The 21,473-nt window shown below is 48.7% G+C and overlaps 1 protein-coding gene across 1 annotated transcript; it reads right to left on the bottom strand.

Moving 5' to 3' along the window:
* Positions 1–19,253: 19,253 nt before the first annotated feature.
* On the bottom strand, positions 19,254–20,192 carry LOC123134364 (putative invertase inhibitor). The gene has a single exon (XM_044553632.1). It carries the CDS (start codon positions 20,129–20,131, stop codon positions 19,571–19,573), a length of 561 nt encoding a protein of 186 aa, XP_044409567.1. The 5' UTR covers positions 20,132–20,192; the 3' UTR covers positions 19,254–19,570.
* Positions 20,193–21,473: the final 1,281 nt, after the last annotated feature.

Here is a 21,473-nt window from a genome sequence, read left to right as displayed (position 1 = left end):
TGAAATAGTTCAAAATGGATCAGCCAAAGAAGGAATTCTTGTCTGTATTACAGGGTGTAAAGATGAGTAAGACTCAAAACCCGACCATGGCAGAAAATAGAAATAGAATGAAAAGTCATTCCCTATGCCTCAGTCATAGGTTCTATAAAGTATGCTATGCTGTGTACCAGACCTATTGTATACCTTGCTCTGAGTTTGGCAAGGGAGTACAATTTTGATCTAAGAGTAGATCACTGGACATCGGTCAAGAATATCCTTAGTGAGGACTAAGGAAATATTTCTCGATTATGGAGGTGATAAAAGAGCCCGTCGTAAAGAGTTACATCGGTGCAAGCTTTTACACCGATCCAGATGACTCTAAGTCTCAATCTGGATACATATTGAAAGTGGGAGCAATTAGCTAGAGTAGCTTCGTGCAGAGCATTGTAGACATAGAATATTTGCAAAATACATACGGCTCTGAATGTGACAGACCCATTGACTAAACTTCTCTCACGAGCAAAACATGATCATACCTTAGTACTCTTTGGGTGTTAATCACATGTCGATGTGAACTAGATTATTGACTCTAGTAAACCCTTTGGGTGTTGGTCACATGACGATGTGAACTATGGGTGTTAATCACATACAGATGTGAATATTGGTGTTAAATCACATGGTGATGTGAACTAGATTATTGACTCTAGTGCAAGTGGGAGACTGAAGGAAATATGCCCTAGAGGCAATAATAAAGTTATTATTTATTTTCTTATTTCATGATAAATGTTTATTATTCATACTAGAATTATATTAACTGGAAACATAATACATGTGTGAATACATAGAAAAACATAGTGTCACTAGTATGTCTCTACTTGACTAGCTCGTGAATCAAAGATGGTTAAGTTTCCTAGCCATAGACATGAGTTGTCATTTGATTAACGGGTTCACATCATTAGGAGAATGATGTGATTGACTTGACCCATTCCGTTAGCTTAGCACTTGATCGTTTAGTATGTTGCTATTGCTTTCTTCATGACTTATACATGTTCCTATGACTATGAGATTATGCAACTCCCCTTTACCAGAGGAACACTTTGTGTGCTACCAAACGTCACAACTTAACTGGGTGATTATAAAGGAGCTCTACAGGTGTCTTCGAAGGTACTTGTTTAGTTGGTGTAATTCGAGATTAGGATTTGTCACACCGATTGTCGGAGAGGTATCTCAGGGCCCTCTCGGTAATGCACATCACTATAAGCCTTGCAAGCAATGTGACTAATGAGTTAGTTGCGGGATGATGCATTACATAACGAGTAAAGAGACTTGCCAGTAACAAGATTGAACTAGGTATTGAGATACCAATGATCTAATCTCGGGTAAGTAACATATCGATGACAAAGGGAACAACGTATGTTGTTATGCGGTTTGACCGATAAAGATCTTCATAGAATATGTGGGAGCCAATATGATCATCAGGTTCCTCCATTGGTTATTGACCGGAGACGTGTCTCGGTCATGTCTACATAGTTCTCGAACCCGTAGGGTCCTCACACTTAAAGTTCGGTGACAATTTATATTATGAGTTATGTGTTTTGATGTACCGAATGTAGTTCGGAGTCCCTGATGAGATCGGGGAGATGACGAAGAGTCTCGAAATGGTCGAGACGTAAAGATTGGTATATTGGACGACTATATTCGGACATCGGAAAGGTTCCGAGTGATTCGGGTATTTTTCGGAGTACCGGAGAGTTACGGGAATTCGCCGCGGAGTATATGGACCTTATTGGGCCATACGGGAATAGAGGAGAGAGGCCAAAAGGAAGGAGGCACGCCCCCTGGTCCGAATTGGACAAGGGGTGCAGCCCCCTTTTCCTTCTCCCTCTCCCCCCTTTTCCTTCTCTCCTACTCCAACAAGGAAAGGAGGAGTCCTACTCCCGGAGTAGGACTCCCCCCTTAGCGCGCCCTCCTCCTTGTCCGGCCGCCTCCCCCCTTGATCCTTTATATACGGGGGCAGGGGCACCCTAGAACACAACAATTGATCTCTTGATCTCTTAGCCGTGTGCGGTGCCCCCTCCACCATATTCCACCTCGGTAATATCGTAGCGGTGCTTAGGCGAAGCCCTGCATCGGTAGCATCATCAACACCGTCATCACGCCGCTGTGCTGACGGAACTCTCCTGCAAAGCTCTGCTGGATCAGAGTTCGTGGGACGTCATCGAGCTGGACGTGTGCTGAAATCGGAGGTGCCGTATGTTTGGTACTTGATTGGTCGGATCGTGAAGACATACGACTACATCAACCGTGTTGTGCTAACGCTTCCGCTTTCGGTCTACGAGGGTACGTTGACAACACTCTCCCCTTTCGTTGCTATGCATCACCATGATCTTGCGTGTGCGTAGGAATTTTTTTGAAATTACTACGTTCCCCAACACCGGCGCCTTACAAGGCGCCGAAGAAGAAGGTCGAGAAGGAGGCCAAGAAGACCAGGGGCGGCCTCCGTCGCCGTGGCGCCTCGGACGCAAAATCCGAAGACTCCAGTGCCCGTTCTTCCTCCGAGGAGGACGACGAGGAGGAGGAAGACGAATCCCCAGCGGGGGAAGAAAGAATAGGACGGCCTCCACATCCTTGAAGGCTGAGTCGCCTAAGAGGGGAAAAACTCCTCTTCCAAAGGAGTCCACCGCCGCCGCCGATGGCAGCCCGGAGCAGGATCCCAAGTCCCAGCCCCTGGTGAACTTGCGAGTATATAAAATCCGAACATGCTTATGCGTTTTGGCTCGTCATGGCATAATAATTTAATCTGAGCCATACTTTTATTTGCAGTTCGGCGAGGTCCCGTACCGAACAATCCTCGTCGGAGGATTCGCTGGGTTCGGATGCTATGGAGAGCGGGACACCCCCGAAGGCCCCTTCCCCCAAACATGTGAATGACACCGAGGTTTCGTCCCAGGAGGACCCAGGCCAAGGAGGGGGGAAAAGATCGTAAAGGCGGCGCCTGGAGGTCAAACTTCAGGGGCCGGACACATGGGAGAGAAGGCTCCCATGGACGTCGACGGCGGGGGTGATCTTGAATTCGGCCCCCAGTCGGGCACAATCCCGGAGACCAATACAGCTCCAGAATCAGGCAGGCGGCCTCCCTTGGCTGGAGGGGGTATGCCTGTTCCACCGGCAACCTCTGTCCAACCAGAGGTGCTGGATACTTTATCAGCGGCGCTGAAAAGTGCCTCCATCATCGATGAACACCGTGCCCTTATGGGTGCGGTGGTTGAGAAGATTCAGTCCGCTGAGAGTGGTCTGGATGAAGCCTGCATCAGCCTTATAACGGGCTTTGAGGTATGTTTTGTGGGGATTTTAAGAGTGTCATGGTATAGGTAGTAGCCCCTGATACATTGTTCGGTGAAAGAAAGAGCCGACCAGAGGATAAAATATATGTTCGCAGGAGACTCACTTTATGGCATCTCTCGTTGGTTAAAAAGCAGGCGTCTGTAGCAACTGCCGCCTCTCAAACCGCGGAAGTATCCGGACTGAGGCAGAGTCTGGACCAGGCCGAAGGAGAACTTGGCCGAGTGAAGAAGCAGTTGGAGGATAACCAAGGTATGCAGAAACCTTGTTCGCATTCAGCACAAATGAATAAGTGTGCATGATGAAAATATTTTTATTATGTGCTCTAGGGGCGATGGCCGAAATTGAGGCTCTTAAGAAGGCTGTGGCCGAAGCTGAGAAGAAGGCAGCCGCAGAGTAGGCTCTTCGCGAAAAGCACGAGGCCAGGGTTATTGAAGCTGAGCGAGAGCTTCAGGAGGTCGTGAAGAAATGCAAGACCTCGAAGCTGAGTTTAACGGAGAAAGAATCCGAACTCACCAAGGCTCACCAGGCCGCATGCGATGCTCGGGGGGAAACCCAAGGCGCCCTGCAGGAAATCCAGGAAATCCAGGAGGCGAGGACGATTGCGGCTGGTAATGTTTTTTCTATACAAAGCGGGTATTTGAAAGGATAAGATCAAGTTGATAATTTGAATTCCGATTTCTCCAGGGGTGTTTGCGGAGCTGCCACGCAACATATCTGATGCCGCCCAATTCTACCAAGCCGAGGAAAAGAGTACTGCGGAGAAGCTCTTCTGGTCGCAGTATTTGGCGTCGAATTATCCGGTGCCATTTGTCGATCAGCTGAAGCAGCTGATCGAACTGCATAAGGCGGCCGAACTAGCCATGAAGGATTTGATTATCCGGCTATGGCCCGCTGAGCCGATTCCAAGCAGTTACTTCGGGCTCGTGAAGCGGCTTGTGAGTGCCTGCCCTCGACTCGAAGTCATTAAGCGGTCGGTCTATATGGAGGGTGTGTGAATGGCCTTCGCCCACGCAAAGGTCCATTGGGGGAAGATGGATGCGGAAAAGCTGATGACCGAGGGACCGCCGGAGGGGAAGGAGCACCACAAGCCCGAATTATATTATGATAGTGTCCTGAAAGGAGCCCGCCTTGCGGCGGGGCAATGCACCAAGGACATTATATTTCCATGAATACAGTCATGTTGTCCTTTGTAATGGTGAACAAGGTCATTTCTATTATTTATTGCCTGTTATTTGAAAGTTTTTCCTCCTGTGCAGCCGTTTTATATATTAATCTTGAGAGTTGGCCAGTCGTCGGCTTCTGCCCCCACGTAGGAAGTACGGGGGTGTTCGGGATAAACCTGAGCACTCTTTATCCCAGTGTTGGGTCCTTGAAGGAGGTGTTCATCACAACGAACTAGGCAATCAGACTATAGGGCTTTATCACTCTCACTTAGCCATAGGAGTTTGACAAAAGGAAGGTAGGCGCAGCCCCTGGTGTTCGGAAGGCCGCACGAGGGGCTCTATAAGCACCTGATCGGAAGAAATGCCGATCCATCGCACGCTGCATTAGTTATGGCATTATGCGGGAGAAATCCTTAAAGATTTTACAACATCTCGAACAGCTAACCAGCTCTCGCCGTATCATGACAGTCAGTTTTCGGCTTTCTCTACTGAGGTGCTCGTCCAGAAGAACCGAGACACAATCGCAGTAGTTCTCCCTGTGCTACCTTAGCCGATATAGCGGAACGTAAGGTACCAAAACATGGGAGCCGGCCAAACCCAACTATTGACCCAAGACATGATTCAGAGCTGATGCATATAATGCTATAAGTTCGGGGTGCCGAACGTCTGCGAAGGTGTTCGGACTTTATTGCCGTTATTATGGGTACGAAGAAGCCCCTGGCATATTTAAGGCATATCACGATGTTCGGATGCCATTTTGACGAAGAGTGTCAGTAAGAAACAATAGCAGATAAATGTCATGTAAAGCCACATGTTGTAATTGAATAATACGCCAAGGCGTATGAATACAAGTAATGTGATAGAAAAAGAAATACGACTGTGGAACCTGCTGAGATCAAGCGGGAGGAGGCTGTGTACGGGTCCGGAGTGTAACCGGATGGTTGTCAAGGGGCATCTCTAAGGATTCCTTTATGCATTCGAGTTGTTTCCGTGTCGCCAGTCCTGGCCTATGCAAAGGTCAACCTGCAAAGAAAATGCAAGAAATGTTTGTGTGCCACAGAGCGGTTGAGCCGCAGTATGTGCCCTGTCCTAGCTTTTGCCGGAGTGTTTAATTGAGCTCCAGACGAGCCGGGCTATCCTGCCGCAAAGTAGTTCGGACTCCTTTGACGGTGTCTGGGAGCTTGGTCGTCGACTCGAGGTTCGATTCAAAGATGCCTTTCGTTTCTTCTACTGTCAAGGAGGCTGTACACTCTTCGGCGCAGAGGTGGAGTTCGGCCTTGCCATTAAGAATTATGGTGCCACGCGGACCGGGCATCTTGAGCTTACGGTAGGCATAGTGTGGCACCACGTTGAATCGAGCAAACGCGGTTCGTCCAAGCAGTGCATGATAATTACTGCGGAAAGGGACGATGTCATGAATTTGGCATGGATGATCGAGTATGCGGTCCAGACTGGACAGGCCCGAATTGTTCTTTTAGAATGGCCTTTTCCGCTGACCGGACTTAGAGCCACTGAATCCGGCATTGACTGTCGTGTCTTCAGCGTTATCCCCATTTTTGCGACGCTTGTGTTTGTTGCGTTGGGGCTTGCCGTTGCTATCCCTGGCCTCTGATGTGCCAGGATTGCTTGTTGTATTGTTGCTACGAGCCAGCTAGCTATCCTCGCCCGCACAAAAGCGGGTCATGAGTGTCGTGAGGGCTGCCATGGACTTTGGTTTTTCTTGGCCGAGATGTCGGGCGAGCCACTCATCATGGATAAAAGGCCGCTAGGGCTTCGGCATCCGGATAGTCGACAATTTGGTTCTTTTTAGTTAGGAACCGAGTCCAAAATTTCCTGGCTGACTCTCCGGGCTGTTGAGTTATGTGACTTAAGTTGTCAGCATCCGGTGGTCGCACATAAGTGCCCTGGAAGTTATCCAGGAATGCCTCTGCCAGGTTCTGCCAACTTCCAATGGAGTTTGTCGGCAAGCTATTCAGCCAATGCCGAGCCGGTCCCTTAAGTTTTAGTGGGAGGTACTTGATGGCGTGTAGATCATCCCCGCGGGCCATGTGAATGTGGAGAAAGAAATCTTCTATCCATACCACGGGGTATGTAGTCCCGTCGTAAGGCTCGATATTTACGGGCTTAAACCCTTCTGGGAATTCATGATCCATTACTTCGTTAGTGAAGCATAGGGGGTGTGCGACGCCTCTATGCCGGGCTACACCATGACGCAGTTCAAATGAGTCTGGTCTGTTGTATTCGGCCCGGCCGGACTTTTTAGTATATCCGGTGTGACAGTCATCGTCACGCGTTGGGGCGTGCCCCCGTGATCCGTAGATCGATCTTGACTGTCCTGCTTTGTTTTCCAATACGTCTCGCAGGTCTTGCGTGTAGCCCCGGGCCTTAGTGTTTGTGTTTGATTGGCGAAGGGGTGCAGGCTGGTGTTCGGGCTGATACGTTGCTTTGTCTCGGCCATGAGGTGGCCGGTCAGCCGCATCGTGCGCTGGTAGTGTGGGCTTTAACGCCTCCTCCTCGAGTTGAGGTAGCAACATGCGCTTTGGATAACTTTTGGTTGGGCGCTCGAGTCCGTATTCCTTGGCTACCAAGACCTCGGTCCATCTATCAGTTAGCAGATCTTGATCAGCTTGAAGCTGTTGCTGCTTCTTCTTCAGACTTTTTGCAGTGGCTATAAGCCGACACTTGAAGCGCTCCTGCTCGACGGGATCCTCAGGCACGATGAATTCTTCGTCGCCAAGGCTCACTTCGTCTTCGGAGAGGGGCATGTAATTGTCATCCTATGATTCTCCATCTATTGCCTGTTCCTTAGGGCTAGCTTGCCCATCCTCCCGCTCGGTCTGCTTGAAGCCTGGCTGGGCGGGATTGTTTTCGTCTTCGGCACCATCCAGATTGCTATCCTCTCTTGTACCGGTATCGCTATTTTTGCTATGGCGGGGCTTAGAGCGGCGCCTATGACGCCGGTGCTTAGGTTGCTTCTCAAGGGGGTTACCCTCCGTTGCCTCATCGCCATGGCTTTCTTTGGGGGTGTCCACCATATATATCATATGATGAGGTGGTTGTCCAGCGCCCTGCGGGGGGTGGTTCTTGTTCCTCTCCGGCATCGTCGTCCATACCGTCGATGTCTTCGGAGTCGAAATCAAGCACGTCGGTTAAATCATCGACAGTGGCTATTAAGTGGGTGGTGGGTGCGAAACGAATTTCTTCGTCGTCCGCTTCCCCTTCAAGCCGGACATAGTTCGGCCAAGAGTCTCTTGATAGAGAGAGAGACCTCAATGAATTTAGCACGTCACCCAAGGGCGAGTGCTGAAAGATATTTGCGGAGGTAAACTCCATGATCAGTGCCCAATCAGATTCGATAGGCACGGACGCACGCGGTTCGGAACCTATGGCCGGAGACGAGTCCGAGGGTCCGATGACACAGATCTCTTTGGAGGTGAAGACTGTGTTCGGCTCTATCGCCGATGAGTGTGCGGCCTCCGGGGCAGGGTCTATCCACCCGTCCTCGGTTAGCACGATCTACTCCAGATTAAGGGCCGGGGCAGCCGCAGGTGTGATCTCCCGAACACCGTCCGATGGCAGATCTAAGTCATGCTCGTCGCGACAGTTCGGCGTACCTGACATGGGCTCGAATCCGTCGAAAATCAAGTCTCCATGGATGTCGGCAGTATAGTTCAAGTTTCCAAACCTGACCTGATGGCCAGGGGCATAACTGTCGATCTGCTCCAGATGGCCAAGCGAGTTGGCCCACAATACGAAGCCGCCGAATACGAAGATCTGTCCGGGGAGGGAAGCCTCACCCTGGACCGCATCGTTGCAGATGATTGAAGGAGCCAAAAGCCTTATCGTGACGACACAGTGGAACTCTCAATGAAAGCACCAATGTCGGTGTCAAAACCGAAGGATCTCGGGTAGGGGGTCCCGAACTGTGCGTCTAAGGCTAATGGTAACAGGAGGCAGGGGACACAATGTTTACCCAGGTTCAGGCCCTCTCAATGGAGGTAATACCCTACTTCCTTGTTGATTGATCTTGATGATATGAGTATTACAAGAGTTGATCTACCATGAGATCGTAGAGGCTAAACCCTAGAAGCTAGCCTATGATTATGATTGTTGTTGTCCTACAGACTAAACCCTCCGGTTTATATAGACACCGGAGGGGGCTAGGGTTACACAGAGTCGGTTGCAGAGAAGGAGATCTACATATCCGAATTGCCAAGCTTGCCTTCCACGCAAAGGAGAGTCCCACCCGGACACGGGACGAAGTCTTCAATCTTGTATCTTCATAGTCCAACAGTCCGGCCAAAGTATATAGTCTGGCTGTCCGAGGACCCCCTAATCCAGGACTCCCTCAGAAGGCGTAAAACGCATTGGCAGGCTTGGACTCAAATTATGAGAACCAAAGAACATGGCGGCATTGGCTTCAGGTACTTTCGCCTATTGAATCAGGCCCTACTTGCTCGTCAAGCGTGGCACTTATTAACTAAACCTGACAGCTTGTGTGCGCGGGTCTTGAAAGCACGATACTACCCAGATGGTCGTCTTGAGGATACGGTCTTCACCGGGAACACGTCGTCTACCTGGCAGGCTGTACAACATGGCCTTGATCTCCTAAAGAAGGGCCTCGTGTGGCGCATCGGTACCGGGGAGCAGATTCGGATTTGGCGTGACCGTTGGCTCCCCCGGATGCACTCTGGCATGCCGATTACGCGACAAGGCACCTGCAGGCTTAGGCGGGTTGCTGAGCTTCTTGATGACCGGGGCGCCTGGCGCATGGAGCTTCTCCAGCAGTACTTCCTCCCGGCGGATGTGGAGGCCATCACTAGCATCCGTGTTTCCACAAGGGCACCGACAGATGTGCTTGCTTGGGCGCCAGAAAAATCTGGAAATTTACGGTGAAATCAGCCTACCGATTCGCGATGAGCACGAGCGTCCATCAGCAGCGTCGACGAGCAGGGCACCGGATGGTCGACGCGCCATCTGAAAGACCATATGGGGGTGTCCTGCTCCCCCTAGGTACGGGTCTTTGCTTGGAAGCTCGCTTCCAACACTCTGGCGACATGGGAAAATAAATTCTCTCGACATCTGGAATCGTCTAATATTTGCCCCGTTTGTGGTATGGAATGCGAGCACACTTTCCATACATTTTGTAGGTGCCCCGAGCAAGAGACCTTTGGCTCGCAATGGCTCAAGACTGGCCACTCCCTGATGTGGATGCTATTCGCCATACTGGACCCGAATGGATTCTTGACGTGATCCATCCGCTCTCTGATACAGCAAGAATGGTTCTCCTAATGACGTTGTGGAGATCATGGCACGTCCGGGATGAAGTCACTCATGAGAAGAAGGCTCTTCCAACTGAAGCATCGAGGCGCTACTTCCATAGCTACATATCATTTCTCCTTTGTCTCCAGCAGCACCCTCATGGCGACATGGAGAAGGGGAAGATGGTCATTACGGCTCCCATGGCTCTAGTTAGGCCAAGCACCTCACATCTCTTGCATTATCCCAGTGAAGCTGACCTGAGGTGGTACCCACCGCCTTGTGGATGGACAAAACTGAACACGGATGGATCCTATCTAGAGGCAAATGGTCGTGGTGGAGCAGGGATGATTCTTCGGGAAGAGACGGGTGATATTATTTTTTCAGCTTGCCGAGAGCTGTGTACATGCGATAATGCCCTTCAAGATGAACTTGAAGCATGCAGAGAAGGAATTCATCTAGCAACACAATGGACTACTAAGCCGATTATGGTTGAGCTAGATTGTGCTGAGGTGGTCAAGATGATTGGCGAAAGTGGGTCTGGTCGCTCGAGACATATGGCGTTAATTGGAGAGATTAAATCCTTGCTAGCTGAAGAAAGGGAGATTGTTATTGCTTTCATTTGACGTACACAAAATAGAGTTAGTCATGAGCTTGCGCACTATGGCTGTGTCACGCCCCGAACAGCTGTTTGGCTGGGCGCGGGCACAGATGAAGTTGTAAGGCTGTGTACGAATGATGTAACACCCACGTGAGCAATACATGATCCCTTTTTCCCGCCAAAAAAAAGATAGGCCGGACCATGAAAATCTAACGGAGGAAATATGTGTGCGATGTGTACCGTCTTCACTTTAACGACGCTTAAGTAGTCGAATAAGGAGTTGAAGGCCGAATGCTCCTGTTCCGGTCGTGGGGTGCTGGAAAGCGACTAAATGCGCCTAGTGAACCGGCCCAGTTGAGTCGATATTTTATTCAATTTCATCGTATAGCGTGCTACTGAGGCTAGGACTATAGGCTGGCCCGTGGGACCTATATCTCGTTTATTGTGAGAACTAGCTTCATCTAGCCTCTGGCACTTGCCTCAAAAAAAATCTAGCCTCTGGCATTCACTGCTATGTTGTCTTATGCCAACTCTAGCGCATGACCCCATTCTATCCAGGTGCGTCCGTTTGGAGTAAAACAGACATACTAGAAGAAGGCCCAGAGCGCGGACGCAAACAGACTTTTGTTCGTTTTATATTCGCTTTTGATCCATTCCCGGCTCAAGTTTAGGGCGTTTTTGGGGTGAAACGGACAACGCGCGGATGGGCGGGCCGTGTGCATGTGTCCTTCCCTGGCTCACCCGTCGGTGGAACAGGGATCCCTTTTTCTATCCGCCCCTCCCCCCTTCAGCCGCACCCCCTCCACTCTTCTCCACTCTTGCCCCTCGCCGCCGCCGCCGCTGCCATTGCAGTTGTGCAACTCGGACGCGCGCTCGCCCAGCCCCTTTTCCCTCGACGCCCCCCGAGCTACCCAACCACGACCACCTGATTTGCGCGCCCGGCGGCCGGATTTGGAGCGGATCCGGTCGGGCTTGAGCTCGCCCGGCTGTGGGAGGTCGCGCCGCGCCATGGACTGGCCGGGCACCGGGCTGGAAGGCCCCGGCAAGGCCGCAAGCCCGCATGCAGGTGCTGACTCCTCCTCTAGCCACTCGGATCTACACCATCGGTGGTCCGCCGGCAGATACATGAGTGGCGGTCGGTCGGGCTCGGTGCTGGCCCAAAAGCTCATCGGCGCACCGTTGCCACTCATTACGTGTGACGACTGCCCGAAGAAGGTCTTGCGCCGCGTGTCTACAACACCGGCACATTCCGGATGGGTGTTCATCAAGTGCTCAACCGATGGAGTATTTGCTACTTTAGTTTCGGCTGTGCTCTCGGATTTGACTAGTTGTGCTAACTTTAAATTTTATCGTGTAGAGTGGATGCATGTTTTGGTATTGGGAAGAAAAGCATATTGATATATTGACAGAGCACAATTGAGTAGATGTTCGTGCACTTTTAATTAGCATAGAGGCTAGAGATGAGACTAGTGTACTTGTTGCTAGAATCAGACCCGAGCCAGCCACATGTGCACTAGTGCCGCCCGCACAGGCCTGTGATTTTTAGGGACCTCGAATCTTTTATAGCAGTGCAGTGCACAATACATACTATGCTAGTTCACTGCAACTGGCCTGACCGCTCTTGTGAAAAAGAACCGCAACCATCTCAATAATTAGTATTATATTATAAAGCACCTGAAGGAATATCCCATATAAATACTATCACGAGTATATAAAGACGCCACTTTCTGCTGGTTTTGGAGATGTTTAACTCCATATCTAGCATTCTGTTCGAGCTATTCTCCGATAATTTGCGGCATAATGAAAAATACCCAAGTATAAAAATTATTTATTATTTCCCCGATTGAAGTAATATAGAATGTTTTTGAGGTATCTTGACGAAATCATCACAATCTTCTTATTTAAGGCAGTTTTTTCTAAAAATATAACATGGACATATTTCTTTTTTTATGAAATGCCACCAAAAAAGGCCTTTGATTGACAACTATGTTATGTGAAGGCGCTTGTAGCCCATGGGTGGATGACGACTTGGTCCTATGCCACCGTGCGTCTCTTTGCCAGGCATTCTTTTAGTGGTAGGCCTATTTTAGGGTTTGGCATAGGGCCCCTAATTTTGCTGGCCTGGCCCTGGCTAGAATAGAGGCTAGATATGAGACTAGATGCGAGGAATGAACGTCTACTTCTTTACACTCGAAGAAGAAAGAAGCACACATGATCGAGCCTCCGCAGATCAATAATTAATGCATCGAAAAGGCACTAATCCAACTTACAAGAGCAGTTATGGAATTTGGATATCTTCTAAAAAATGTATTCTTATGGTTCTTGTTTTCTTTGGTCTTACTTTTCTAGTCAAAATTTGGTGATGTATTTCCATGTACCAAAAATCAATGATGAAAAAAAATATGTGTTTGCACAGAAAAATGTACGCGGATGGGATGCGCCCAGGATGCGGCCGCGCGTTGGGCGCACGGCCACCGCATCCGAGAAATGGCCCGGACATGACCCCATTACCCTATCCAAACGGACAGAATCCGGGCAAAACGGACGTCCGTTTGGGTCGTGCGCTGGAATTGGCCTTAGTGGTTCGGCATGTTGAACCGATTTTGCAAAAGTACCGAGCACTGCTCGTGGAACCTTCCATTGGTTTTGGCTGATTTTGGAAGGTTCGATGCAGATTTTTTTAGAAAATTTTAAAAAAATTGTTTCCAAATTTGTTGTGTCCGCTATTATACATGCAGAATGAAGATTAAGGAATGCAGAGTAAGGAACATCCATGATGTTGGGTTCATTGACCCACACATCGTTAATGGATATGTGTTGGAGCATCACCCCGCCGACATGGAGGCAGACCTGTGGCAGTTTCTTACAAAGCAAGAACTCAAAAGTGATATTCTATTTCCTTACCATTTTGGGTGAGTGTTTCTGTCTTGAGCACATTCTCTTTTGTTTACTCCATGCATGGTATGTGGCCGGCTAATCGATGAGTTATGCATGACGTACTGTGCATGTATCGTGTCCGCAGGTTCCACTGGATTCTGCTAGTAATTAAAGTTGACACCTCAGAATGTCTCGTCCACGACTCTCTGAATAAGGATCCAAAGCTTTGGGTCGACATGAGAAGAATGCTGCAGAAGTAATTATTTTCATTCATTTGCGCTCTATATCGATCGGCCTATTTCGTTCATTTCCTAATATCAAGTAACTAATAACTCTCTTGTTCATTTAATTTTCTTTGCCTCGTAGGGTTTGGAGACGGTTCGTAGATACAAAGGTCGGTGAATTCAAAAAAGAGCTAGAATTCAAAAGGGCAAAGGCTAAGAATGGTGAGGATATTCAGCCAGCGGGGACCAATCTATGTGCATACTATGTCTGTGAGATGATCCGGAGATACACCTCTGAGCGGGTTCCGAGTGATACCAATGCTCAGAGGAATAACCTCCGGATGATGCTTAGTCCAGAAGCTCGCTTCCGACCACTTCAAGAGGAACTAGCTGGATGGTTCAGGAGGGAAGTCCTCCATCCTAAAGGAGAACACCATTACGAGGACGTAGAACTTTATATGCATTAAATTATGTATGGAAACTTGTTCAAAATTGTATATGGTCATCCGATGATATTGAATATATATTGTATATTCCTCTTGAATTCTTTTTGGTTCTAATTTCAAATTTGTTTGAAATTGTACATTCCATGTATGTAGTACCGTAGAATATGTGAAACTCCTTCAAAATTAAAATAAAGCACAAAAGAAATAAAACAATACAAATTAAACAGAAAACAGGTTTAGGAGGGGGGGGGGCTAAAACCCTAAACCTGCGGCGGCCTTTAGTCGCGGTTGGCCAGAAGAACCGCGACTAAAGGTCCTCCGCCCCGACGGCCGCCTGGCGCCCACGTGGACGGGCCTTTAGTCGCGGTTCTTAAGCAACCGCGACTAAAGGTGGGGGCCTTTAGTCGCGCCTATTTGGTCGCGGTTGCGCAACCGCGACTAATGGCAGTTGCGAACCGCGATCAAAGGCCCTTTTTCCACCAGTGAAATACATATAAAAAATCATGGACGTTGTACATTTCTTGTATACAAGCCAAGCATTTTTTGGTACAAATTGAACATTTTATTAAATACATGTTTGAAAATATTTTTTCGAAGACATGTTAGAAAATTATATACATATTGAAGTTATTTTTGAAACATGTGAAATATTTTCCAGATACAACTTGAACATTGTTTAAAAATATATGATGAACATTTTCTCAAATGCACATTGTACATTTTTCATATACACATTGGACATTTTTCTATACACGTTGACATTTTTTTAAGCAAATAGTGAATTAATTTTTTCAAATACATATTTTAAAAAATATTTTTCAAATACACCTTAATCATTTTTCGAATACAAGTTGAACATTTTTCAAATACAATTTGACTATTTTAAATACAAGTCAAACATTTTCCAGACACACCTTGAGCATTTTTTGAAATACATGTTGAACATTGTATGAATACATGTTGTACATTTTTCTTATACACGTTAAACATTTTCTGGCACTATTAAACCTTTTCAAATACATGATGGGCATTTAAAAAAATAAATGTTTGATCTTTTCTGAATACATGTTAAACTTTTTCAAACACAAGCTAAACATTTTTTAATGGATGTTGAACATTTTGTAATACACATTATTTTTTTAACCATCTGAACTATTTAAAAACTTGCAAGAACAAACTTTTTACAACACATCAAAAAAAATGCATGTGTAACACTTTTAAAATTTATGTAAGTAAGTTTCAAGATATAAACAAAATTGTAAAATGACCAAACGAACTAAAACCAAAAGAACCGAATGGAACGCTGCTAGGCCGGCCCAGTAGCACGTCTCTTAACGCGAGGCTACACACCGTCTTGTTTAAAGTGAGACATTGCTGCGCCCGACAGGGCCAGCCGGTTTAGAGCCAAGGTTTTCCCTAAACGGAATAAAAGCATCTATTGTAGAAATTAAAAATCTTTTAATGTCTTTTAAATTATTTGATAATTTGTAAAAGAAAACTTTATTTTAAAAAATGTTTAGAAAAAACATTCATGGCTTTTCATAAAATTTTCTGTTCTCTTTAAAGAATGGTCATGAATTAAAGAAACATGTTTGTAAAAATAAGAAAGGAAACTAAAAAAAGGGATAATAAATGGAGGAAAACCGCCAAAATGGAAAAAGAAACGAAGAAAGGTAGTGGCGGGGTGAGGAGTGCCCAGACTAGGTGAACCCACTTAGCATCTGTGCGGTGGGATGTGTGTGCAGTCACTCAACACCCCCCCCCCCCAAATGCGTAAAATGGGAATAGTAGGGCAGACCAGTCTACAAGTGTCAACCATGAAAGTGAGCATTGGTTGTGACCGTAGCAGAGCCTCGCGTGTACGACCTCCAAGTCCTTAGCAGAGCTTGAGAAGCATGACATGCTTGCTCGTTCGACGTAAAGGATACAACAATGCACGTCATGGTAATCATGGGTGAGGTGTCGACGACGATGAGGTGGGTGGCTATGCTAAGGGAATGAGGAACAAGGCACTAGCCTAGCCCAGCTCATGCGGTATGTCGTCCCCGAGCGGGTGAGCCCAAACCCTAGCCGTTCAGGGTCCTCTCCTGCACCTCCTCGTTGTTAGAGAGAAGCGGGGTGGTGGCCGCACTTGCCTTCCAAAGGAAACGTGCAACACCCCGAGCTCCTAAGCTGAGGAGCTCATGCGTCTTGACATGGGTGGCTCCACAAACCTTCTTGACCGCGTCACTTCCATGCGGATGTCGGAGGGAGGTCATTTCGACAACAGTTTCTTCGTGTCGTGCAGGAAGTAGGGCGCCTACTGGGGCACTGGGGATACGGCCTCGAGGCGAGGTTGACATGGCATGGTGTTGTGTGTGTGTGTGTGTGCTCATTAGGTCGTGTGGACTGCCACGGTCCGTGGTGGTAAGGGGTGTGGCGTTGTTGAGAAAAGCCTTCCTCGACTAGTTGTTGCAGGCAATGGCGATGCTCGTGAGCAACGGTTTCCTCCTTGGTGGTGATGTTTTGGAGACCCAACACCTCCCTAACCCTTGGGGTGTCACTTCGAGTGAAAACCCAGACCATGCTTCTAGATCAAAACATGATAGCGTTCTCGACGCCGTCTCCTTCTTAGATGTGTCGTTCTTGGAGCGATGGCTCCTAATGTGGGGCATGATTCCTCATGTTTGGCGACACTCCACGACTAGTTTAGCTAGGCAGTGTGGTCATTTTGTACACTTTTTGCCCAATTTTTTGTAAATTGATCAAGCTTGCATGGTTTTCTACCGATTTCCATATTAATTAGTTAATTCTATTTTTAAATAGAGAGGTATAGCTTTCGCCGACTACTAGAAGACGCTGCAGAGTGTAAAGTCATATCATGTCGTTTGTGCAGAGGACAAGTGGCGGAGCTCCACTAGGGCCAAGGGGGGGATGTTCCATCCCCCTACCCTAAAGAAATTATATGAAATACCATTAGTGTTAAGCTAAAAAGTTAAAGATTATTGAAGTTTAAGCAGAATTTGACTTTTTGGGCCCACCACCGTGTAGGATCATCCGCACTCTGTTTTCTTAGGGCATCTCCAACGACAACCCACAAAAAATCTCCCGCATCCGTCCATGGACAGGGGGACCAGTCTGCGGGCACGGATACGGGAGGTCGACATCCAACCGTAGCCGCATACATCCGACCTTTCGGATTTTTCCTCCAGTCCGCATGATCAAGTAACCGCATGCAAAGGGCACATAAGTTCAAATAGCCGCATGTAGCAGTAGTTAATTTTTTTGGAAGTTCAAATATTTTACATCCCAACATTGTTGTCCCCTTTCACCGCCCACTGATGCTCAATCAGACCCTCCTTGAGCTTCTCGTGAGTTGTTCGATGCCGAATTTGTTGATGCATTTGAATAAATTCCTCAAATAGGATCACCCATGTACTCACATTCCAGAGCTGCGGCAGCATCATCACCCTCATCCTCGACGATCATGTTGTGCATGATCACACAACATGTCATCACCTCTCACAAGCACTGGCGGAGCTAGGGAGGAAGTTCAGGGGGGGCAAACGATAAAACATCCAGACTTGAGGGGGCCAAATACTAAATTTATACTCATCTACACCCTCCAAAAAATTTTCCTTCACACTTTTTGCCAAGCCTAGGGGGGCCACAGCCACCCCAGGAGCACACATAGCTCCGCCACTGCTCACAAGGTCTCCAGATCCCATTGTTTTGCAGGTCCACGACCAACTGCAAAACGGGCCTGAAGAACTCCAAATGCCCTCTTGACATCCTTTCTAGCTGCTTCTTGTCTTTGGGCAAAGTGAGCCTTTTTCTGTCCAACTGGGTTTGAGATGTTGTATATAAGGTACCCCATGAAGGATAGATACCGTCAACCAGATAGTAGCACATGATGTACTCATGTCCATTGACAGTATAGTGGCAAAGAGGAGAACTTTTCCTTCAGTCAGCCTCGCAAACAACGGCGATCGTCACAACACATTGATGTCATTGTGAGACCCGGGCATGCCAAAGAAAGCGTGCCAAATCCAAAGATCATGTGATGCAACTGCTTCAAGAATGATGGTGGGCTTCTTAACATGACCCTGATATTGCCCTTGTAAAGCCTTCAGGTAAATCTCCCATTTCCAATGCATGCAGTCAAGAGATCCAAGCAAAGCTGACCACCCTCTTGCTTACGAGATTGCCAGGAGCCACTCGGTGCCAGCCACAGTTGGTTCTCTCAGGTACTAAGGTCCGAACAAATCGACCACGGCAGTTGCAAACCTGACCATGGCATCTCCGCATGTGCTCTCAGACATCCGTAGGTACTCGTTCCACAAATCAGCGGATGTGCCATATGCAAGCATCCGGAGTGAGACTGTGCACTTCTGGTAACCAGAGAAGCCAATCATTCCCACGCCGTCCTTCTTCAGGATGAAGTAGTTATCGTAGGACCAGACGCCATGGTTAAACAAACGATCGAAGACGGTCTTGCGCATCCGAAAACGCTGGCGAAAATTGTAAGCGAAGAGTGCATCGGGGGCAAAGTAGTCGGCCATCAGTGTCAAATGCCCGCACGCCCTGTTGCGCTTGAGCACTCGATGATCCTTGATCGAGCCCTTAAAATTGAGAACATGCTCCTCCGCACGCTCCGCGTCTTCAAGGACCGCCTACATCATCGCCGTCTCATCGGAGTACTCCTCCTAGTCCGATGAGCCGTCGAAGGACTCAACATACTGCTCGTATATGTACTCCAAATCGTAATCCATTGGTACAAACAAGAAGGGACACCTGTTTTCAGCTCTGACGATTCATCGAGCAGTTGTCGGGCATGGTAGAGGATGGTACCTGGCAGGGCGGTCGAAGGACAGGGGGTTGAATGCAGACGGAGGAGAAGCGGCGGGGAGCCCTGCTGGATCGCCGGAGGTGACGGAGAAGAGGATTTCCGGCAAGGGTGTGGCGTGGTGGCCGGGGTGGTCGAGCGGCGGCGGCGGCAAGAGAGAAAAAAGGAAGGAGAGAAAATGAGGAGGATGGAGTAGCGGGGTCCGGGAAGGGTTTTGGTTGGGCCCGGGGTGTCGGATTCGTACGTTTGGCGTGACCGGACTCCCGCAAAGCTCTCCACTTTTATGAAAAAATCACGTCCGGACCGCCCCATGAATCGATACATGGCCGTGTTGGATGGCTTCGATGGTCCAAACAGCCAGTCGAAAAGGTTGCGAGAGATTTACACGTCCCCCTTGAAGATGCCGTTAGCCCATATGAATATCCATAGCCCTCTTGCAGCTGCCAGCCTGGCACTGATCAGTCAGCTCAAATAAAGAATATTGAACACCATATATATGTCCATGAACCATGGAGAGAAAAAAGATATGCCGAGATCGGAAGGCAAAGGTGCGCTACAGCAGGCAGCATGCCTTCCTTCCACTCAACGTTCCACGACACACATGCATAACCAACACCCCACGTTCAAAGATCGAAAAAAGCGCGAGCAGATTCCAAGCTGGCCACTCGCCCACCACAGCACCATTGATCAAACCACTGCATGCGAGGCATGCAGCGCACTCACCACACAATCAAACACGTCCAAACGAAAGCACGAAAAGATTAAAAACCACGCACTTGCAATAGAAATCATCGGAAGAACTTATTTGATCCTGCTTGTCCATGCTAAGCATGCTCAACACAGACGCACTATCAGTCACTAATCCCCGGCACCGATGGCGGAGGTGACAGCAACGCCGTGACGCCGAGGGCGATGGTCGCCAGCTTCCTGAACTCGGCGTCCTCAGCGGCCAGCGGCGACGTGTCGTCGGCCTCGCCGAACGCGTCCTCGCAGGTCCCAGGCGCGTCCAGCGCCGCGCTGAGCTGCGTCAGCGCGTCCCGGGTGGACTTGTCCTCGCCCCGGGCGACGTCTTTCGCGGCCTCGCCGAGCTGGTCCACCGCGTCAGAGTACACCTCCGCGCACACGCCGAGGCGCTCCCGCCTTCCCACGTCCTCCTCCGAGGCGCACAATGCGGCGATGCGTCTGGCCGTGCTGTTGGCCGCCGCCCCCGCGATCTTTGCCGCGATGGCGGCGAGACCGCGCGCGTCGGCGGTGGCGCTCGCGTTGTCGGCGTGGAAGGTCTTGACGCAGTAGTTGTAGCCGATGGACGGGTGGCCTGCGGCGAAGGATTCGCATGTGTCTTCTAATGTACTAGAGGACTCGCAGGTTGACGAGATGAGCAGGAGGAAGAAGACGTAGGTGAGCGGCCTCATGGTTGGCTTGGACCGATGGTCTTCGCCTGCGTTGCGTACGTTTCAGGTCTGGTGGTGAATGGGAATGGGATGACTGGCTGACTGGTGAGAGGTATAGTACTCACTATATACCCAAGCCTCTATTGCAGGCAATGTTTTTGCCCTGAGATTCAACCACTTGGATGAAAATGATCCCTGGGTAAGTTTGAACATGCCACGTTGTCAGGACCCCGACTCGATGTCACATCGATCTAGCTGGTAACACCTCATATCACTTTGCGGCCTCACGCACGGTATTCCACGGGTGTCGTCTTACCTTTTCCCGGGACCGTTTGCGCCTTTTGGCTCACGTATATGATAGTGTCGCTAGCATCCATATGATAAAGAGCCCGGGCTGACATGACTAGTCGTAAACCCAAAGTGGCACAGACTTACAGGGACAGGCATCCATGACCCAGCTTCGAACGTGTCGGTCATCAGCAAGTGGGTCCGGGCTGTAGCACTGGGCTAGCAGGACTCCGGTAAACCGGGCTGTAGCGGGCTAACAGGACTCCGGTACTCAAAGCGTGACATTTCCCCGAAGGGACAGACACAGGAACGAAGAAGGACACATGCCGGCCAGCCTAAGTGTTCCAGAGCAGTAGCAAGCTACCATGGCTCAGCGGTAACACTAGGAGACATTTCCCGGTAAGAGAGGCTACTAAAGATAAACAACTAGATAGTCAGATCCCACACATACCAAGCATTTCAATCATACACACAATATGCTCGATATGTGCAAATACAACGAAGCATCACAACATGACTCTACGACACAAGTACTTTATTTAAGGCTCAGTGAGCCATACATAACATACACAAAGGTACGGGTCTCACGACCCAACATACAAGTCATACAGTCATACAAACCAGCAGCGGAAGTAACTTGTCTGAGTACAGACAACTAGTAAAATAGAAGAGGCTTGGAAAGCCTAGCTATACTACGTGGTCCTTCACAAGCTCAGGGTCACCACCTGGGTCTTTAGCCTACTCGTTGATGTCAACGTCTACATAGAACCCATCAGAAGGGGTTGCAGCGTCTTCTGTAAAAATGTAGATTATAGCAACATGAGTACAAAGGTACTCAGCAAGACTTACATCAGATCCTACATACATGCATCGTATCAAGAAGGGTTGGTGGAGTTATTGCAGCAAGCCAGCTTTGACTCTTGGCTAGGCTATCCTACGATAATCCAACTTGAAATGGTTTTGCGCACACGAGTCCACTACTCACCACTTCAATACACTACCGAGGATCCACCTCCGTCTTCCTACGGAAGAGCCATCCTCGGCACTCACACTTATCTTGAGGCTTTTAACAGTT

This window comes from Triticum aestivum, chromosome 6B, assembly GCF_018294505.1.
Source record: "Triticum aestivum cultivar Chinese Spring chromosome 6B, IWGSC CS RefSeq v2.1, whole genome shotgun sequence".
Lineage (NCBI taxonomy): Eukaryota > Viridiplantae > Streptophyta > Magnoliopsida > Poales > Poaceae > Triticum > Triticum aestivum.
The sequence above is the reverse complement of the archived record's forward strand: the minus strand, read 5'-3'. Positions and strand labels throughout refer to the sequence as shown.